This window comes from Hyaena hyaena, unplaced genomic scaffold (genome assembly GCF_003009895.1).
Source record: "Hyaena hyaena isolate Hyena2069 unplaced genomic scaffold, ASM300989v1 scaffold_1115, whole genome shotgun sequence".
Taxonomy (NCBI): Eukaryota; Metazoa; Chordata; class Mammalia; order Carnivora; family Hyaenidae; genus Hyaena; species Hyaena hyaena.
The window spans coordinates 495,076-512,243 of NW_024081743.1; the positions used below are offsets into that span (position 1 = coordinate 495,076).

Sequence of the window (17,168 nt, forward strand, 5' to 3'; positions counted from 1 at the left end):
AAATACAGTCATTGGAAAACAATTTTAATTTTCTAAAATAAACCATATATGCTTTAACAACTAAAAGAAAAGGAATATTATTCAGCATTAAAGAAAATTAGCTATCAAGCCATGAAAAGACATGAAGGAACCTTACATGCATATGTAAGTGAAAGAAATAAATATCAATAGGCCACTAACTCTATAAGTCCAACCATATGTCATTCTGGAAAAGGCAAAACTATGGAGACAATAAAAACATCAGTGGTTGCCATGGAGAAGGGTGAAGGGAGGGATGAAAAACTGAGTCACAGAAGATTTTTAGGGCAGTGAAAATGCACTATATATTATACCCTGTATAATTCCTAAATGATGGATATATGTGCTTATAAATTTATCAAATTCATACAATGTACCTTACCAAGAGTGAACCCTAAGATAAACTCTGGACTTGGATGATGTGTTGATGTTCATCATTTGTAACAAATGTACCATATTGGGATGGGTGTTGCTTATGGGGAAAGCTATGCATGTGTGGGGCTGGAGTATGTGGGGATACTCTGTACCTTTCCCTCAGTTTTGCTGTGAAGTGAAAACTGCTCTAAAAACTTTACATGTTAAAAAACAAATGAAACAAAGGAACACAAGGAAACTTGGAGGTGGTTGATATGTCTATTTCCTTGTGCTGATGTCCAAAGTCATCAAATTGCATATATTATATGTCTGCAGGTTTTTTATATCAATTATATCTCAATAAAACGGAAACACATTTTGTGAAAAGTTGGAGGTTGGTGACAGGTTTAGGCTTGGTTTGGAGGACTGTTGGTAAAAGTTCTGTAGGCATTTTCTGTAACAAATTGCCACAATCTTGGAGTCTTAAAACAACAGAGATTTATCTTCTCACAGCTAGAAGACGGTAGTACAAAAAGTGTCAACAATAATCCTCTCTCCTCCAGATACTTTAGGGGAGAATATCTTCCTTGCCTCTTCCAGCTTCTGGATTGTACTCATGTTCCTTGACTTTTGGCCACATTGCTCCAATAGCTGCCTCCATGGGTATGTTGTCTCCTCCTTCTATGTTTCACTATGGTCTAAATGTTTGTGTTCCCCCCAAATTCATACCTTGACCACATAATGCTAAATGTGATGGTTTTAACAATTGGAGCCTTTGGGAGGTGATCAGGTTATGAGGCCAGAGCCTTTATAAATGGAATTAGTTCCCTTATAACATATTTATAAAGTTCCCTTGCCCCTTCCATCATGTAAAGACATAGCAAGAAGCATCCATTCTGCAACTCAGAAGAGCACCTTCACCAAAATCTGACCATGCTGGCATCCTGATCTTGAATTTCCAGTTTCTAGAACTGTGAGAAATAAATTTCTGTTGTTCTTGAAATTTTTTCATTGAAGTATATTTGACATATTAGTTTCAGGTATACAACATAGTGATTTGACAATTGGATATATTATAAAACGCTCCCCACTATAAATGTGTACTTATCATCTGTCACCATACAAAGTTATTACAATATTATTGACTATATTTCCTATGCTCTACTTTTTATCTTCATGACTTATTTATTTCATAACTGCAAGTTTGTGTCTCTTAATACTCTTATTTCACCTATCCTCCCAGATTCTGTGTCTCCCTCTTTCTCTGCCCCTACCCCGCTAATGCTCTTTCTCTCTCTGTCTCAAAAATAAACTATAAAATTTTTTTATAGTTTATTGTCAAGTTAGTTTACATAAAACACCCAGTGCTCACCCCAACAAGTGTCCTCCTCCATGTCCATCACCCCCTTTCCCCTCTCCCCCACCCATCCAGCCCTCAGTTTGTTCTCAGCATTCAAAAGTCTCTCATGGTATCCCTCCCTCCCACTCCCCAACTATTTTTCCCCTTCTTCTCCTGATTTGTCCTCCATTAACTTCCTCCTGATCCACCTATATGTGCCCCCCAAAAAAATTAAGTGACTATTTCCAAAGACTAAATCTTCAGAAATGGAAAATTTGAACAGACCCATAAACAAACAAAGAAATTAAATCAGTAATGAAAAATCTTCAAACAAGCAAAACTCCAGGTCCAGATGGTTTTCCAGGGGACTTCTACCAAACATTAAAAGAAAAAGTTAATACCTATTCTTCCCAAACTATTCCAAAACATAGAAATTGAAGGACAATTTCCAAACTCATTGTACAATGCCAGCATTACCCTGATTCCAAAATCAAAGACTCCACTAAAAAAAAGAACTACAGGCCAATATTCCCAATGAACATGGATGCAAAAATTCTCCACAAGATACTAGGAAATCAAATCCAACAGTACATTAAAAGAATCATTCACCACGATCAAGCGGGATTTAATCCAGGGTTGCAAGGGGGTATTTAATATTTCCAAATCAATTGACGTGGTATACCACATTAATAAGAGAAAGGATGAGAACCACATGATCTTCTCATTAGGTTCAGTAAAAGCATTTGACAAAGTACAACATCCATTCCTGATAAAAACCCTCAACAAAGTAGGGATAGAGGGAATATACCTCAACATCATAAAGGCTGTAGACAAAACACTTACAACAAATATCATTCTCAATGGGGAAAAACTGAGAGCTTTTCCTCTTAGGTCAGGAAAAAGACAGGGCTGTCCATTTTCACCACTGTTATTTAACATAATACTGGAAGTCCTGGCCTTAACAGTAAGACAACAAAGAGAAATAAAAAGCATCCAATGTGGAAGAAAGAAGTCAAACTTTCACTATTTGCAGACCACATGATACTCTTAGAAATCCCAAAAGACTACCAAAAAACTGCTAGAACTGATACATGAATTCAGTAAAGTAGCAGGATACAAAATCAATGTGCAGAAATCTGTTGCATTTCTATATGCCAATAATGAAGCAACAGAAAGAGAAATCAAGGACTCAGTTCCATTTATAATTGCACCAAAAACCATAAGATACCTAGAAATAAACCTAACCATAGAGGTAAAAGATCTGTACTCTGAAAACTAAAGAACACTTGTGAAAGAAATTGAAGAAGACACAAAGAAACGGAAAAAAAAAATCCATGCTAATGGATTAGAAGAACAAATATTGTTAAAATGTCTATACCACCCAAACTAGTCTACACATTTAATGCAATCCCTGTCAAAATCCCGGAAGCATTTTTCACAGAGCTAGAACAAACAATCCTAAAATTCGTATGGAACCAGAAAGACCTTGGATAGCTAAACAATCGTTAAGAAGAAAAGCAAAGGTGGAGGAATCACAATTCCAGACTTCAAGCTATGTTATAAAGCTGTAGTCATCAAGACAGTATGGTAATGGTATAAAAACATACATAGATCAATGGAACAGAATAGAAAACCCAGAAGTAGACCCACAACTCATGGTCAACTAATCTTTGAGAAAGCAGGAAAGAATATCCAGTGGGGAAAAAGTAATCTCTTCAACAAATTGTTTTGGGAAAACTACACAACTACATGTAGGAGAATGAAACCGGACCACTTCCTCACACCATACATAAAAATAAATTCCAAATGGATAGAAGACCTAAATATGAGACAGGAGACCATCAAAATCCTAGAGGACAACACAGGTAGCAACCTCTTTGACCCAAGCTATAGCAACTTCTTACTAGACATATCTCTTGTGGCAAGGGAAACAAAAGTAAAAATGAACTATTGGGACCCCAAGATAAACAGCTTCTGCATGGGAAAGGGAACAACAAAACTAAAAGGCAACCTATGGAATTGGGGAAATATATTTTCAAATGACATATTGCATAAAGTGTTAGTATCCAAAATCTATAAAGAACTTTTCAAACTCAACACCCAAAAACCAAATAATCCAGTGAAGAAATAGGCAGAAGACATGAACAGACATTTTTCCAAAGAAGACCCACAGAAGACTAATAGAAACATGAAAAGATGCTCAACATCCCTCATCATCAGGGAAATACAAATCAAAACTAAAATGAGATATCACCTCACATCTATCAGAATGGCTAAAATTAACAACACAGGAAACAATAGGTGTTGGATAGGATATGGAGGAAAAGGGATCCTCTTACACTCTTGGTGGGAATTCAAACTGGCGAAGCCACTGTGGGAAACTTTATGGAGGTTCCTCAAAAAGTTAAACATAGAACTACCCTATGATCCAGCAATTGCACTACTTGGCATTTACCTAAAGAATACAAAGATACTGATTCAAAGGGACACATGCACCCTGATGTTTATAGCAGCATTATCAACAATAGCCAAAAAATAGCCAAATTATGAAAAGAGCCTAAATGTCCATCAACTGATGAATGGGTAAAGAAGAGGTGGCATATATATATATATATATATATATATGCACATACACACATGATGGACTATTACTCAGCCATCAAATAGAATGACATCTTGCCAATTGCAGTGATGTGGATGGAGCTAGAGTGTATTATGCTAAGTGAAACAAGGCAGCAGAGAAATACCTATACCATATGATTTCACTCATATGTAGAATTTAAGAAACAAAACAGATGAACATAGGTGATGGGGGTAAAAAAGAGAAGGAGGCAAACCATAAGAGACTCTTAACTATAGATAACAAACTCAGGGTTGCTGGAGGGGAATTGGGTAGGAGATGGGCTAAATGGGTGGTGGGTATTAAGAAAGGAATTTGTGAAGAGCACTGGGTGTTATATGTAAGTTATGAATTACTTAATTCTACTCCTGAAGCAACTATTACACTATATGTTAACTAACTAGAAAAATAAAAACTTGAAACAAACAAACAAACAAAAAAACCACAAAGACTATATACCCTTTAGTGAGTTCCTCCCTTCTGTATTGTTATTGGAATTGCAACCACTCTGATGTATTTGTTTTCAGCTTTCTTAAGGAATAATTGGCATACAGGGAACTGCATGCATTTAAAGTATGAAGTTGATTTTGGACATGTGACACTCATGAAACCATCATCAGAATTAACATAAGGAACATATCTAACACCTCCAAAATGTTCTTTTTATATCCTGTTGTAATACATCCCTCCCCTCTTAGCTGGCAGCTCCTGGCCTTCTTAACTTGCTTTGATACTGTTAAAATGTTTCAACCCTGAAACACAGCTGCACTCTCAGGATCTGAGCCGAGTTGAAATCTTTCATTGGGCCTTGATTCTTTCCTTCTTTGAAGGGAAACCAGACGCTCCCAAAGATCTTTCTTTGCAGTTGTCACAAACAGCTCCCAGACTAGATCAAGGGCCTTAAGAACGAACTGGGAGATTGAAACACTTTTATAAGTTGCAAGAAGAATTACAAAGTCTCAAATTACTTGAAGATAAACTAAATGAAAATTTAGTGTGAAAACATGTTTCTTAAAGAAACTTTTCCCCTCATAAACAGCATGAATTTGAAATGTAATGAAAATACAAAAATATGCATAATCCCACCATTGTAGCTGAACACTGTCAGTCATTTAGCATGTTTTTGTTCCTACCCCTTCCTTCATCAGAAAAATAATTTCTTTATTGAAAGAAATCTACTTTAAAGGGTTTTTTTATGTTTGTTTATTTTTGAGAGGGAGAGAGACAGAGTGTGAATGGGGGAGGGGCAGAGAGAGAGAGAGGAGACACAGAATCCTAAGCAAGCTCCAGGCTCTGAGCTCTCAGCACAGAGCTTGACGCGGGGCTCAAACCCACAAACCATGAGATCATGAACTGAGCTGAAGTAGGATGCTTAACAAACTGAGCCACCCAGGCACCCCTGAAAGAAATCTACTTTAAATGCAACTTTTGAATTTTGGTGTTTAATCTTTTCTGTACATACCTCCAAAGCACACACCACCATAATATAGCCATAAAAGCATGGGGTATATATTTTTCTCGGGTGTCAGAAAAAAAAATGAACATGTTTTCTTAGAGAAAGTGACTGCAAAATGCTATTAAGAACAAAAAGCTCTATATTTTTTAAGATAGTTTATTGTCAAGTTGGTTTTCATATAACACCCAGTGCTCATCCCCACAAGTGCCCTCCTCCATGCCCATCACCCCCTTCACCTCTCCCCCACCCCCATCAGCCCTCAGTTTGTTCTCGGCATTCAAGAGTCATGAGAGACTCTCAGAAAGCTCTATATTGTGGTTATGTTAGCAGGTTTTGAGAGAATTAATATCTATAAAAATAGAAAAATGTTTCTTCTCTGTTGAGCAAAAGTTTATAGCAGCAATGAACAACCCATTGAGAGATCCAACTGCTATAGCCAAAGATATTCTTTTCTTTTGGTGAAGGAGTGTTAGGGATGAGGAAGCTAAGTACCTATGTACACTCAGAACTTAGCTTCCTCATCCTTAAAATCCCCACTTCTCTCCTCACTAGATTGGAAGGACTCATTTTAATGCTGATATTCTATGTCCAGCACTCCAGATGGCCTACTGGCCAGTTAGTATGCTATATATTTCACTCCATATTTATTGGAAGCAATGAGGTAGAACAGAATGTGTGCTATCCTGAGAGTCAAGAAATCTTAGCACAATGCCTGGTATGGAGTAGGTACTAAATAAATAATAATTCAATCTAGTAGACCTGTGTTCTAATCCTAAATTTTGTCATTAACTTACTGAAAAGTTGGTAACTTTTTGAAGACAAAGAAAGCTTAAATTGATCTCTCCTTATTATCTTCCCCCAACATACAGACCTGGGCTAAGAAAAATATTGGTTGAACAAAGATACTTAAACCCCTCTAGTCTCTAGTTTCTTAACCTACAGAGTGGGAAATAATAACTCTTTCCTATCTCATGAGAGCATTAGGCCAGGTAATATAAAAGTCTAAAAGTGCACTGAAAAATATAAAATACTACACACATATAAGGCATTATGATTATTGGTAGAAGACCCAGATTCAGGTAGGTGAGCTGAAAAACAAAGGGTTAAGGCTCCATTTCTGGGTAGTAATTATCTGCTGGTGGGTACTTAGAGAGCTGGATGCAAGTTCAGTGACATAATCTGATACCAATGAATAGGAAGGAGTACTTTGAGTTTGAATTCATCACTAGAGACTGCAAAAGGTCATTTTTATGTAACTCAGGTTCTCATCAACATCCATGATTGCCTTGCAGTATATGTTTGGAAAGTGAATCATTACTTATATCTCCATTTCCTTGTCAGCAAAATGGGGCAATTGATACCTTCCTCATAAAATTTTATGAATATGTATGAAGGGAAAGCAGAATATAACTCCAAGGGACTGGATAAAAGATAGAAGGTTTTCTTTTCCTTAAATCTTTTCAAGACTAAATTATGTAACCTCAGAAGAAGCCATAGAAAAGAAGCTCTCTTCCTGAGATTTTTATAAGGACAGGGAAGGATAAATTTCTTATCCCTAGCCCAAATACAGGTAGTTATGTTAAAGAATCTAATTTCTTAAGAATTTCGAAGATGGGGGTGCCTGGGTGGCTCAGTCAGTTAAGTGTCTGACTCTTGATATCAGCTCAGGTTGTGATCTCTAGGTGCTGAGATTGAGCCCCACCTTGGGCCTCCTGCTGACAGCGTGGAGCTTGGTTGGAATTCTCTCCCACTCTCTTTGCCCCTCCCCCACTCACAGTTACACTCCTTCTCTCTAGAAACAAACAAACAACCAAATAAATAAATGAACACTTTTTAAAAAGTATCTTGAAAGGGAAAGTAAAGTTGTGCTTTGATTACTTTCCTACTTTAATAAAGCTTTCTTTTATAGGGCACCTGGGTGGCTCAGTTGGTTAAGCATCTGACTTCACTTCAAGTCATGATCTCGTGGTTCCTGAGTTCCAGCCCCACATCAGGCTCTGTGCTAACACCTTAGAGCCTGGAGCCTGCTTCGGATTCTGTGTCTTCATCTCTCTCTGCCTCTCCCCAACTCATGCTCTGTCTCTCTCTCTCTCTTAAAAATTAATAAACATTAAAATTTTTAAAAAATTAAATTTAAAGCTTTCTTTTAAGGCATCTCAATTTAAAATGATTCAGAGTCCAGCCTTTAGCCACTTTAACATGCAAATAGTCTACTGGACAAACACCAAAAACTCCAGACAGCTCTACTCACTGTAGCCCAAATTGTGTGTTTGCAACCTGTAAACTGCATCTCCTTAGGCCATATTGCATGGAAATAACATAATATAAATAAAACTGGACAGATCGATGGTGATGGCAATGAGAGGCAATAGACCTGCACACTGTCCTTGTGCTTATGTTAACTCTGACTGCCATTGAATATAGCACTAAATAGAGTGAAAAGACAGAAAGGGGATTAGGGTTTATTCTGGGTGTTGGAGAGCTGCCTTTTTAATGTCTCAAGCTGGGCTGTATTGTTCTAGTCTGATTTCATTATTTCGGCAAGATTTGAAATTGACACTACAGGTTGGAAGTTCTGAGATGAGGTAATGGATGCCAGAAAATGATTGATCGATGAATGAAAATAGTCTATTTATTACTTTTATTAATCAGTGATAAGGGATTCAGAATTATTTCCTGCTGATTTTTAAACATTTGTCTTGTTATGAAAATTCCCTTAGCTTTTGCATTAACCACTTGCAAAGGTAGCTACAGATGGATAAATTTCTGTTTACCTCCCCCCTCCTCCGTGATAGCATAAAAGAACACACCCAGCATCAAATAAACACAAGTAAACATACACAAATGTGTCTCCTGGCTGAACTATTTTTTACACTTTGTTCATAAGCAAGTTTCTAAAATTATGAATAGAGGTGCAAGGACCTGTGATTGTTAGCTTTTAATTATATAGCTTACCATCAAGTTCCTAAGTGACTTCCATATAGCATAGCACATAATAGGAGTTTTCTGGGGTTGGTTTTTAACAGTAAGTGACCTCTCAATAGTTTTCAACCCATTGTGCATCCACTTGTTCTGAACACTGCCTTATGAGAAGTTACATCCTGTCCTAACTCCCCTGCTGATATCTTAGAGATCAAGAGGGCAATGCTAAAGGATAGGGGACTTTGTATTTCTCTTTGCCTTTCTTTCACTCAGTGACTATGACCTGCTGTATCTCAATAGGTTGAAATCTATGAACAGCAGATGGGGTGGTGAAAAAAGTATTAGGTAGTTCCCCAGGGCTGATGGAACCAAAGTCACTTTGTACTGAGCCTCCACTGCTCTCAAACTGGGAGATTTTCTTTTTAATCATCTTTCTCTCCTTGGCTCTGCGATTCTGAAACAATATTTTCACCAGAAACACAAAATGCTTTGGATTTAATGGGGCAACATACTGAATGCAGTTTTCATAGTCGTTGCTGATATTGTACAAGGGTTTTTTGCATTTACAAAACCTTATTGCATGTATCATTTCATTTGAGCCTCCTAATGACTTTATGAAGTATACGTATTTAACAAGTTAAAAAAAAAACACTGATACTGAGAGAAGGGAAGTATCCTGCATGAGATGAAACTGAGATCAAGTTCAGGGCTACTGATTCTAAATGCAGTGCTCTTTATATTACACCTCACCCACCACCTCTGTTGCACAGATAGAAATAAATGATAGAATGGCAGAATGCTGAGGTGTGGTGATAAAAAGGGAGGAATTTAAATAACAAAGGTAATTATGATATGTCATTAAAAGTAACTTCCTAATAATAAGGTTAGTGAAACATAGAACTGGGTGAACAAGGGTGATGAAATACTATATTTATTTTTGTGATACCAATGTGCCTTCATAAATGGATGAAAGGCAAGCTGCTTGGGATAGGGAACACACTAATGGACTTTACAATTAGAGCATTCTATGATTCCAGAATTACTTCTGGACTTAAGTGAAAAAACATCAGGTAGTTGTATAATGTCAAAGTTCAGGTAAATGGAAACCATTGATCCTTGTCATTCTATAATCTTCATTGAGTACCTATAGTATTTTAAATTTGAGGCAAGCATCAAAGGATTATACAGACCATAGAAAATGAAATTTCATACCATGAGTAAGAGAAAAACTTGCTTTAGCTAGCAGAATTGGTGTTCAGTTATTATCGTAGTTTGATTGATAAGAACCAGATGATTGTCATGATTGCCAGTTCTCCACTTTATACATTGGTTGTGACTACTTGGGGAATCAATCAAAGTTTTCACTTGACTAATTCTATGGGAGTTTTAATCCTTCTCCTCGTCCTATATCCCAACGCTTTGCTTCCATAACTGCATATTGTCCATCACATTCAATTATTAATTAACCCACTGACCAATGAGACTAAACTAGGAGGTCCAGTAGAATAATTTTGGGCCTTAGGAAAGCTTGGAAAATGTCTTGGTCTTCTATTTTGCTTTCAGCCTGCCCTAAAACCTCAATCTATTGAAATGACCATATTAGACATGTTGGATGTATGTCTGGTGTACCTGTCTTTCAGAAAGTCCCAGGTTGACTGCCAGTTCTGATTTTCTCCGAATGGTGATGTATCTATTGCAATGGAATTCCTTCTCTAGCTCCAATCTTTGATGATCTGTGTAAACCACACGATACTTTTCTTTTATCCTGGTTTTCCCTGTTATGGAAGAAAGTAATATATGTAATTATATTTTACTCCTTTGGAGATTTTTTGGTTGAAGGATCCATAACTACTGTTGCCATCCTTATCTATTACTCTCAAATATGAAACAAGTACATTTTTTGAACCAAATATGTCATACGTCCACTTCTCCATTAATCTCTCTGTCATCTGTGGATATATATATATATATATATATATATATATATCACACTTATCATGCCACCATTGACTTCCTGTTACAGCAAAGCACTTTTTTTTAAGCAAACACCTAACCCATGATTTTCATTCCCTTCCCACTCACATATGGAAACAACATTGGCAGTAGTAACAACATATATCATATATATGCTTTCCTTTATATTTTATGCAGGTCATTCATACCATTTCCTATTGAACCTCTCACCTACACTTTTGAATTATACAGACTATGTCTTATCTCCATTTTACCAATAAGAAACCTGAGGCACAGTGTAGGTAAGTAAGTGCTAGTAAGCTGAAGCACAAAAAAATGTGGGAACCCAGACATGTACACCTGACTCCCAGTCCAGTACACTAAATATTATTCCCAGTTTAAACATGCAGGGAAGCACAAGAATTGCCCAAGTGTGGCAAAGTATTCTGTGATCCTGACATTATTAGTTATATACATTCTAGTTATGTATATATTCTAGAGATAATTTTGTTTGGGTAGTAATTTAAAAAGAAAATATGTATTGCCTCTTAAGTTCTGTTCTATGATAGCCCTTATTACCTACTAGAAAAAATATTTTCTTTTGTGAGGGTCTTAAATTAATTTTTATTCCCAAGTGACTAATGAATAGGGGAAGGAGGAGGTGTTGACTTAAGCAGAATAAAATGAGTATTTTAGTATTCTTTGAAAGGATATACAAACATTTATTTGCTTTGTGTTACAGCATTTAACTAATTTCTCATGCCCTTCTTCAAATACAGTTTTATTCCTCCTTTCAAATTTTCCAAAAGTGATTAGGAAGCTTCCCTTTTTTTCCAATTTTTCTAACTCCCTCCAGGATCTTCCTCCTTTTCTCTATGGCATTTGGCAAACTGCTTCTGATCTTTCTTGGTTGTTTTTGATGTGAGGCCTTGGGGTACGATCTGTAGGACAAAGCTTTCTTTAAAGTGGTTCTCTAAACCCCATTGAGGTGTCAAGATGCAGCATAGGCCTAACAAAGGAGCTACACATCATCAGATCCTGTCCTGAACCCTCTTTACATTCAGGAACACCAGCCAGTTGGTTTGGAATTTCCAAGCCCTAAACAAATGTCAGACGCTCTTTCATCTCCAGGAAAGAAATAAAAGCATGTGAATGTAGAAACAAATTCTAGATGAGAGATATGTTTTAGTATTAAATTTAATGGGTTGAATAACCCATGGACTAATGGACTAAACAAAACTTCTCCCCTTGAAAATTTGAAATGCTGAGCCCCAGTCAGTTAACCTACCTGGAAGGCCCAAACTTTGATCTGGTTTTCTGAATCCAAACAGAAACCCAGAAAACCAGGGATCTGGCATTTGGTTTGTTACAAAGTCAGATGTATATTTCAGATCACAATGAGTGCTTTGAGACTTAATTTATTTCCAGAACCTCATATCTTAGGATCAAAAAATATTTTTGAAGAGCTATTTCCCAAAAGCCTTTCTAATCCCAAAGTAGCTGAGTATTTAAATTATAACTTGAGGCAGAAGTTAAAGTACAACCTGTGTGTGTCTGTTTTCTACTCTTTGATAATCAGTAAATATAACAGACTTCAAGAACTCTGAAAGGTTGCAGTCTTTCCCCACCCCCATTGGTCATAAATTCCCCCCTTGCAGTTTCTTCTGAGGACAATAAAGTCAACACCAGTCCTCTTTATTTGCCATGAAAATCCTCACCCTTTCCGGCAATATAATCGCTGAAGAAAGGAGGGATGAGGAAGAGCCCAGCTGCATATCAAAGCCATATGAAGTGTTAAGAAGAGTCTGTTGCTTTGATCTGATAGATAAGACCTCATACCTCAAGAAGAGGTAGCCCAGGGGAAGTATTGACTGCACATATTGCAAAGAAAAATGAATTCCTCTTGCGTCTCTCCTCCTGAACTCTCTTCTTTCTTCTGTCTCATTGCCTCTGCCCCTTAAATGGTGAAATTGTATTGAATGGGATTTGGCCATCTTCCAGTAGAGCATTATGTCCATATTCCCATACCAAACCAAAGCAAAGATGATGAAAACTAGTTTCCTGTATCAGGAGTACAGTGCAATTGACCTCATCGTAATGACTTTCCATCTTAAGATAATCCTTTGCTGTTTTTAGTTAAAAATTGCATCCAAATTCATTTGTAAAAATGTCCAATGAAATGTTTAAAACCAAAGAACACAATGATAAGTTCAAGAATTATTAAGCAACTTATTTTTTGAAGTGTCTTAATTGAGTAAAACCTTTTAAGTATAACTTCCTCAGTGTTTTGTCCAGTGGCTTAATCAGAATTATTCAAAGTCACTTCCTTCTCTCCTCTATCTCACTCCTAACAACAACAACAACAACAACAAAAAACCTTTCTCCAGCCCTGTTTAGGTTACTGCCTTGCCAAAACTCTTCCAAGGCTATAACTCTGAATAATAGAAAAGATGAAAAAAATAATTCCTAGCTGTGATACACTGACAATGTTTAAAATATGAAAATACTTAACTTTTGACAGAATCTTTCTGTAAATTCTTTCCTCATAATCTTTAAAATGAGATGTGTATTGAAACAAACCACTTAGAAAACAAAGTATATGTAAACATATCTTTCTTTTTAATCAAAACACCTAAGGGATAGTCATTTACTCTGTATGTCAGTACCCTTTCCTTCCTTAGAAAAATCAAATGTGATAATGGTCATTATGAAATGTTTTCTGATTGTTCCCTAAACATGTATTTTTCTTAAGTTAAGGCTATTTAAAGTAGTCCTCAGTAATGGAAAAAACTTTTATTTGATTACCTTAATCAGAGAGGGGTACTTCTAATTTGTAGTTCATCTAATTGTCTTCTCAGCCATATGCCAAATGTTGTCCCACAGTACTACAGAGTGAAGTACAAAATTTAGGAGGATCTGACTCATTCATTAATTTAACAACTATTTGTTTAACACTATGTACTAAGCATACAAATGGGTGCATTTTGGTTCAGAGTGGTCCAATGAGGTGATCAGTTTAATTTTTTGTGGAATTCAAAACCTGAAACCCACTGAAGAGTGGATCCATGAATCTCTCAAAATTATCCAAAAAGGACACGTGTGTGTATGTGTGTGCATTTATGCACATGCATATGCATGTGGGTGCAAGTATATATATGCATTTTTCTGGGGAAAAGGTACATACCTTTCATTATATTCTTAAATTCCTGCTAAGTCTGCACCTTGGGCTACAAGCATATATGAAAAGGACAATTTTGATTTATCAGACAGTAATATGAAACACAGATTGAATATAATAAAGCTTCATCTACAAGATAAGCTTCCAGGAGTCAAAAGGTTTCCAAAATAATTCAATTTTAAATTTCTTATAGAGTTTGGAGAGAAAATCTTGTGAAGGTGGCATTGTATAGCCAGGTTTGAAGGTTTGGCAATATGACAAACTAAGGAGTGCCTTTCTAAACTTCTCCTGGCACCAGCATTACCCAAGAGGAAGACCCAAGCTCATGAAAGCAAATGCAAATGGAAGACTTTTAAGCAGTGAAACCTGTCACATTTTCTCTCATAAACAAAAATTCAAGACTCAAGATCATTTCTTTTGTCCTTCTCCCCCCACCAATTGTTCTCTCTTCCAAACATACTAAAGAGACTTTCCTTTTATAAAGTGCTTCAAAACATCATCTTGGACTGAGAGCAGCTACTTATTGACTTTTGTGTTTTTTGCTGATCTTAGGGCTAAGTAAATGAATGTTAATTACAACCCTAAGATTAGATGTAACAACAGCCCCAAGAGTGTCCCACCATAACCTCATTTTCTATTCTACTTAGACAACTGACTCGCCCATATTTTTTAAAATGCAGATTTACTTTCAAACACTTTAAAGAGAAGTATTTAGCTCTACTCTCAGTTTGGGATTGCTACCCTAGTAATGTCCCAATCAACCGAAACTGCCTCCTCCTAAGATTTCTCCTAATGGTAAAAGTTGGTCCCTTCCCACGCTCCTGCCTTTGCTTTTTGAAGGGGAGAAAACATGCAGAACTGTGAACAAAAGCATAATCATTATGGATAAGTGCTATTAAAATTCATTTTCTCCCCAGAGGGATAAAAGTGATAGAGTCAAATTTTACCAATTTTTTCCAATGACAGGAAATGATAGATTGGAATAATAAAAATATGATAAAAGAACAATTACAGCTGAAAACAAATATCTCTCTACATCCTCCCATCCAAGATTAAAATAGAGTACCCATTTCCCCTTCCCTGGGCTCCCAGCAGCCCCTATTGGCTTGCTGGTAGGAGCATAAGTCATCATTAGGCTGGGATCTCTGGGCCTTCCTGCACTCCATCACAGACCTGCATCCAGCCCCTGTGTCTCCAGAAGCCTTCCTGGACAATTATAAAGTCTTTAACCACCTATTCATGCTGGGTCTGATATTTATTGTGCGCCCATGCGTGTTAGAGTTGAGTAGCTTATTATGTTCCAGCAGTGTATTGTTGCCTTCTCGCCTGACTCAACACTTCCATTGGCAGAAAGGACGTCTGAAGAAAACAATAGGTTTGAGTCCAGCTTGCCTGTGCCAACTTGGGTGAAGGAAGCTATAGCTTCCTTGAAAGGCCAGAATGACAAGGCCACTTTGCGATGGGGGGCTTTGTGGCTAAACTGGAGGGTCTATTGCCAGACAAGCACTGTGAAACCTAAGTTGAGCATCACCAGCTTTTGAGGGGAGTGGACCTGCCCAGGTGGGGAAGGGTTTTAAATGGAAAGGGCAAGCATCAGTGACAGCACTGGAATATCGTGGCTATCCCTTCGCTTCATTCACCCATTGATCATTCCTGTGTATCTCTTTTCCCCTCTGGGAAACTACAGGGTTGGATCCTGATCCTTGTGGCTCAATATGTCTATTGCCCACCCGCTTGTTCTCTTGACTCATCAGGAAAAGATGAAAAAACACTCCTAGGGTCGGTTTGGTTCCAAGCGCCGCACTCTACGGGCTCTGAGCAGAGACACACGCAAGGAGATGTCACTAATGGGAGGGGACCCTGGGCACTTTGTCACGAAGTGCTCCTCAGCGAAACTGTTCCTGGAGAGGCTTGAGAAGTAGGAGCGCAGACAAGCCAACAGAAGTAGAAGCAAAGCGAAGGAAGGAAAAGTGTGAGGGCATTGGGATGGACTACTCACCGGTCAGCTGCACGGTCTTGCGCATCCACGCATAAGGGCTGTGATGGCTTCTGTTAGAACTGGCATCCGCGGTGTTGGCGTCTACAGGGAACAGTGACCCACTACCTGGGGCTGGCAGGCTGCCACTGCTGCTTCCCCGGCCCGCAGGACCCAAGTTGTATTCCAGGGAACCAAAAGCGGCAGGGCTTGAGTTCATGTCGTTCACGGACACAGTGCCCATTGTACTGGACGGCCCAGGGTACACATTCCAGTCTTCTTGAGGGGGACTATAGGGCGAACCCCAGACCCCCAGAGACGGCCCGTGAGAATCTATGCTGGGTATATGGGGATACCCCATGTAGTGCGCATAGGCAGGTGCTGCTGTGAAGTTGGAGGCTGGCAGGAGACTCCCACCGCTCCCATTGCCTCCAGTCCCAGCGGTGCCACCTCCCACGGGGTTCCTGAGAGTGCCCAGGTACATGCCTGCTTCTTTTTCCAAAAGGCAGCTTCTGTACATAGTGACTTGGATATGAGGAAGGAGCTCCCTAAGCCATTCTGAAGTTCCTGTAAGGCCTCCACCCGACTTTGAGACGCAGCAGGGAAGCAATAGATTAGTAGGTAGCTGTGCTGCAAGCTTTGCTGTGCCGCTCAGACTACTCCATCTTGCGTTTCCTACTCGTCAGGTTTCCAGGTGACTGGTAGCTGGGTATGGGTGGGCCACCAATGGCTCGGCTGACGTCAAGGCTTCGGGCTTTTACATATCATTTGCATTCAAATGAAGGGCCATTTCACTTTCACAGGGACTTGTTCTCTCCAGGCTCCCTCTCCCAGAGCTCCCAAGCTTTTCAGTCTCATCTTTCTCACTTTTGTTCATCTGGTCCCCATAGCAGCAGTTTGCGCTTTTGGACGCAGGAGTTTCTCCAAGGGTTTCTGACCAGCTCCCTCCAAAGTGAGACGAAAACAGGCAAAAGTAGGGCCAAGTCCTGCTCCTTGGGATTCAGTCCTTACCCTGGAGCCTCCTCTTTCTGTGGGACTTGCCTAGCTTAGTCCAGTCTGTATCTGTGGTATCCCCTCTTCCCACATTCCCCGGCAAGGGTACTCCATTGGAGCTGGCCCAGGATACCACTGAAAAGAGCTTTCCCTTCTCCTCATTGCTCCCTCCCCCAGGAGGAGGGCTTTGTTTCTAAGAACAGGGATTCATTTCACAAGTATATATTGTGCGTCTTCTGAGTGCTAGGCACTGTTGTAGGCACTGGGGACATAGCAGTGAACAAGAGACAAACATTTTGCTCTGCCTTTTTAAGATTATATTACAGTGGATGACAGGCTGGATTAACTGAATGTTTTAAA

General features: G+C 38.5%; 1 protein-coding gene across 1 annotated transcript; it reads right to left on the bottom strand.

The window, feature by feature from the left end:
* Positions 1-8,974: 8,974 nt before the first annotated feature.
* Positions 8,975-16,335, bottom strand: CDX4 (caudal type homeobox 4). Its single transcript, XM_039222351.1, has 3 exons — positions 15,840-16,335; positions 10,339-10,484; positions 8,975-9,196 (listed from the first exon to the last, which is right to left on the bottom strand). Exons 1-3 carry the CDS (start codon positions 16,333-16,335, stop codon positions 8,975-8,977), a joined length of 864 nt encoding a protein of 287 aa, XP_039078282.1.
* Positions 16,336-17,168: the final 833 nt, after the last annotated feature.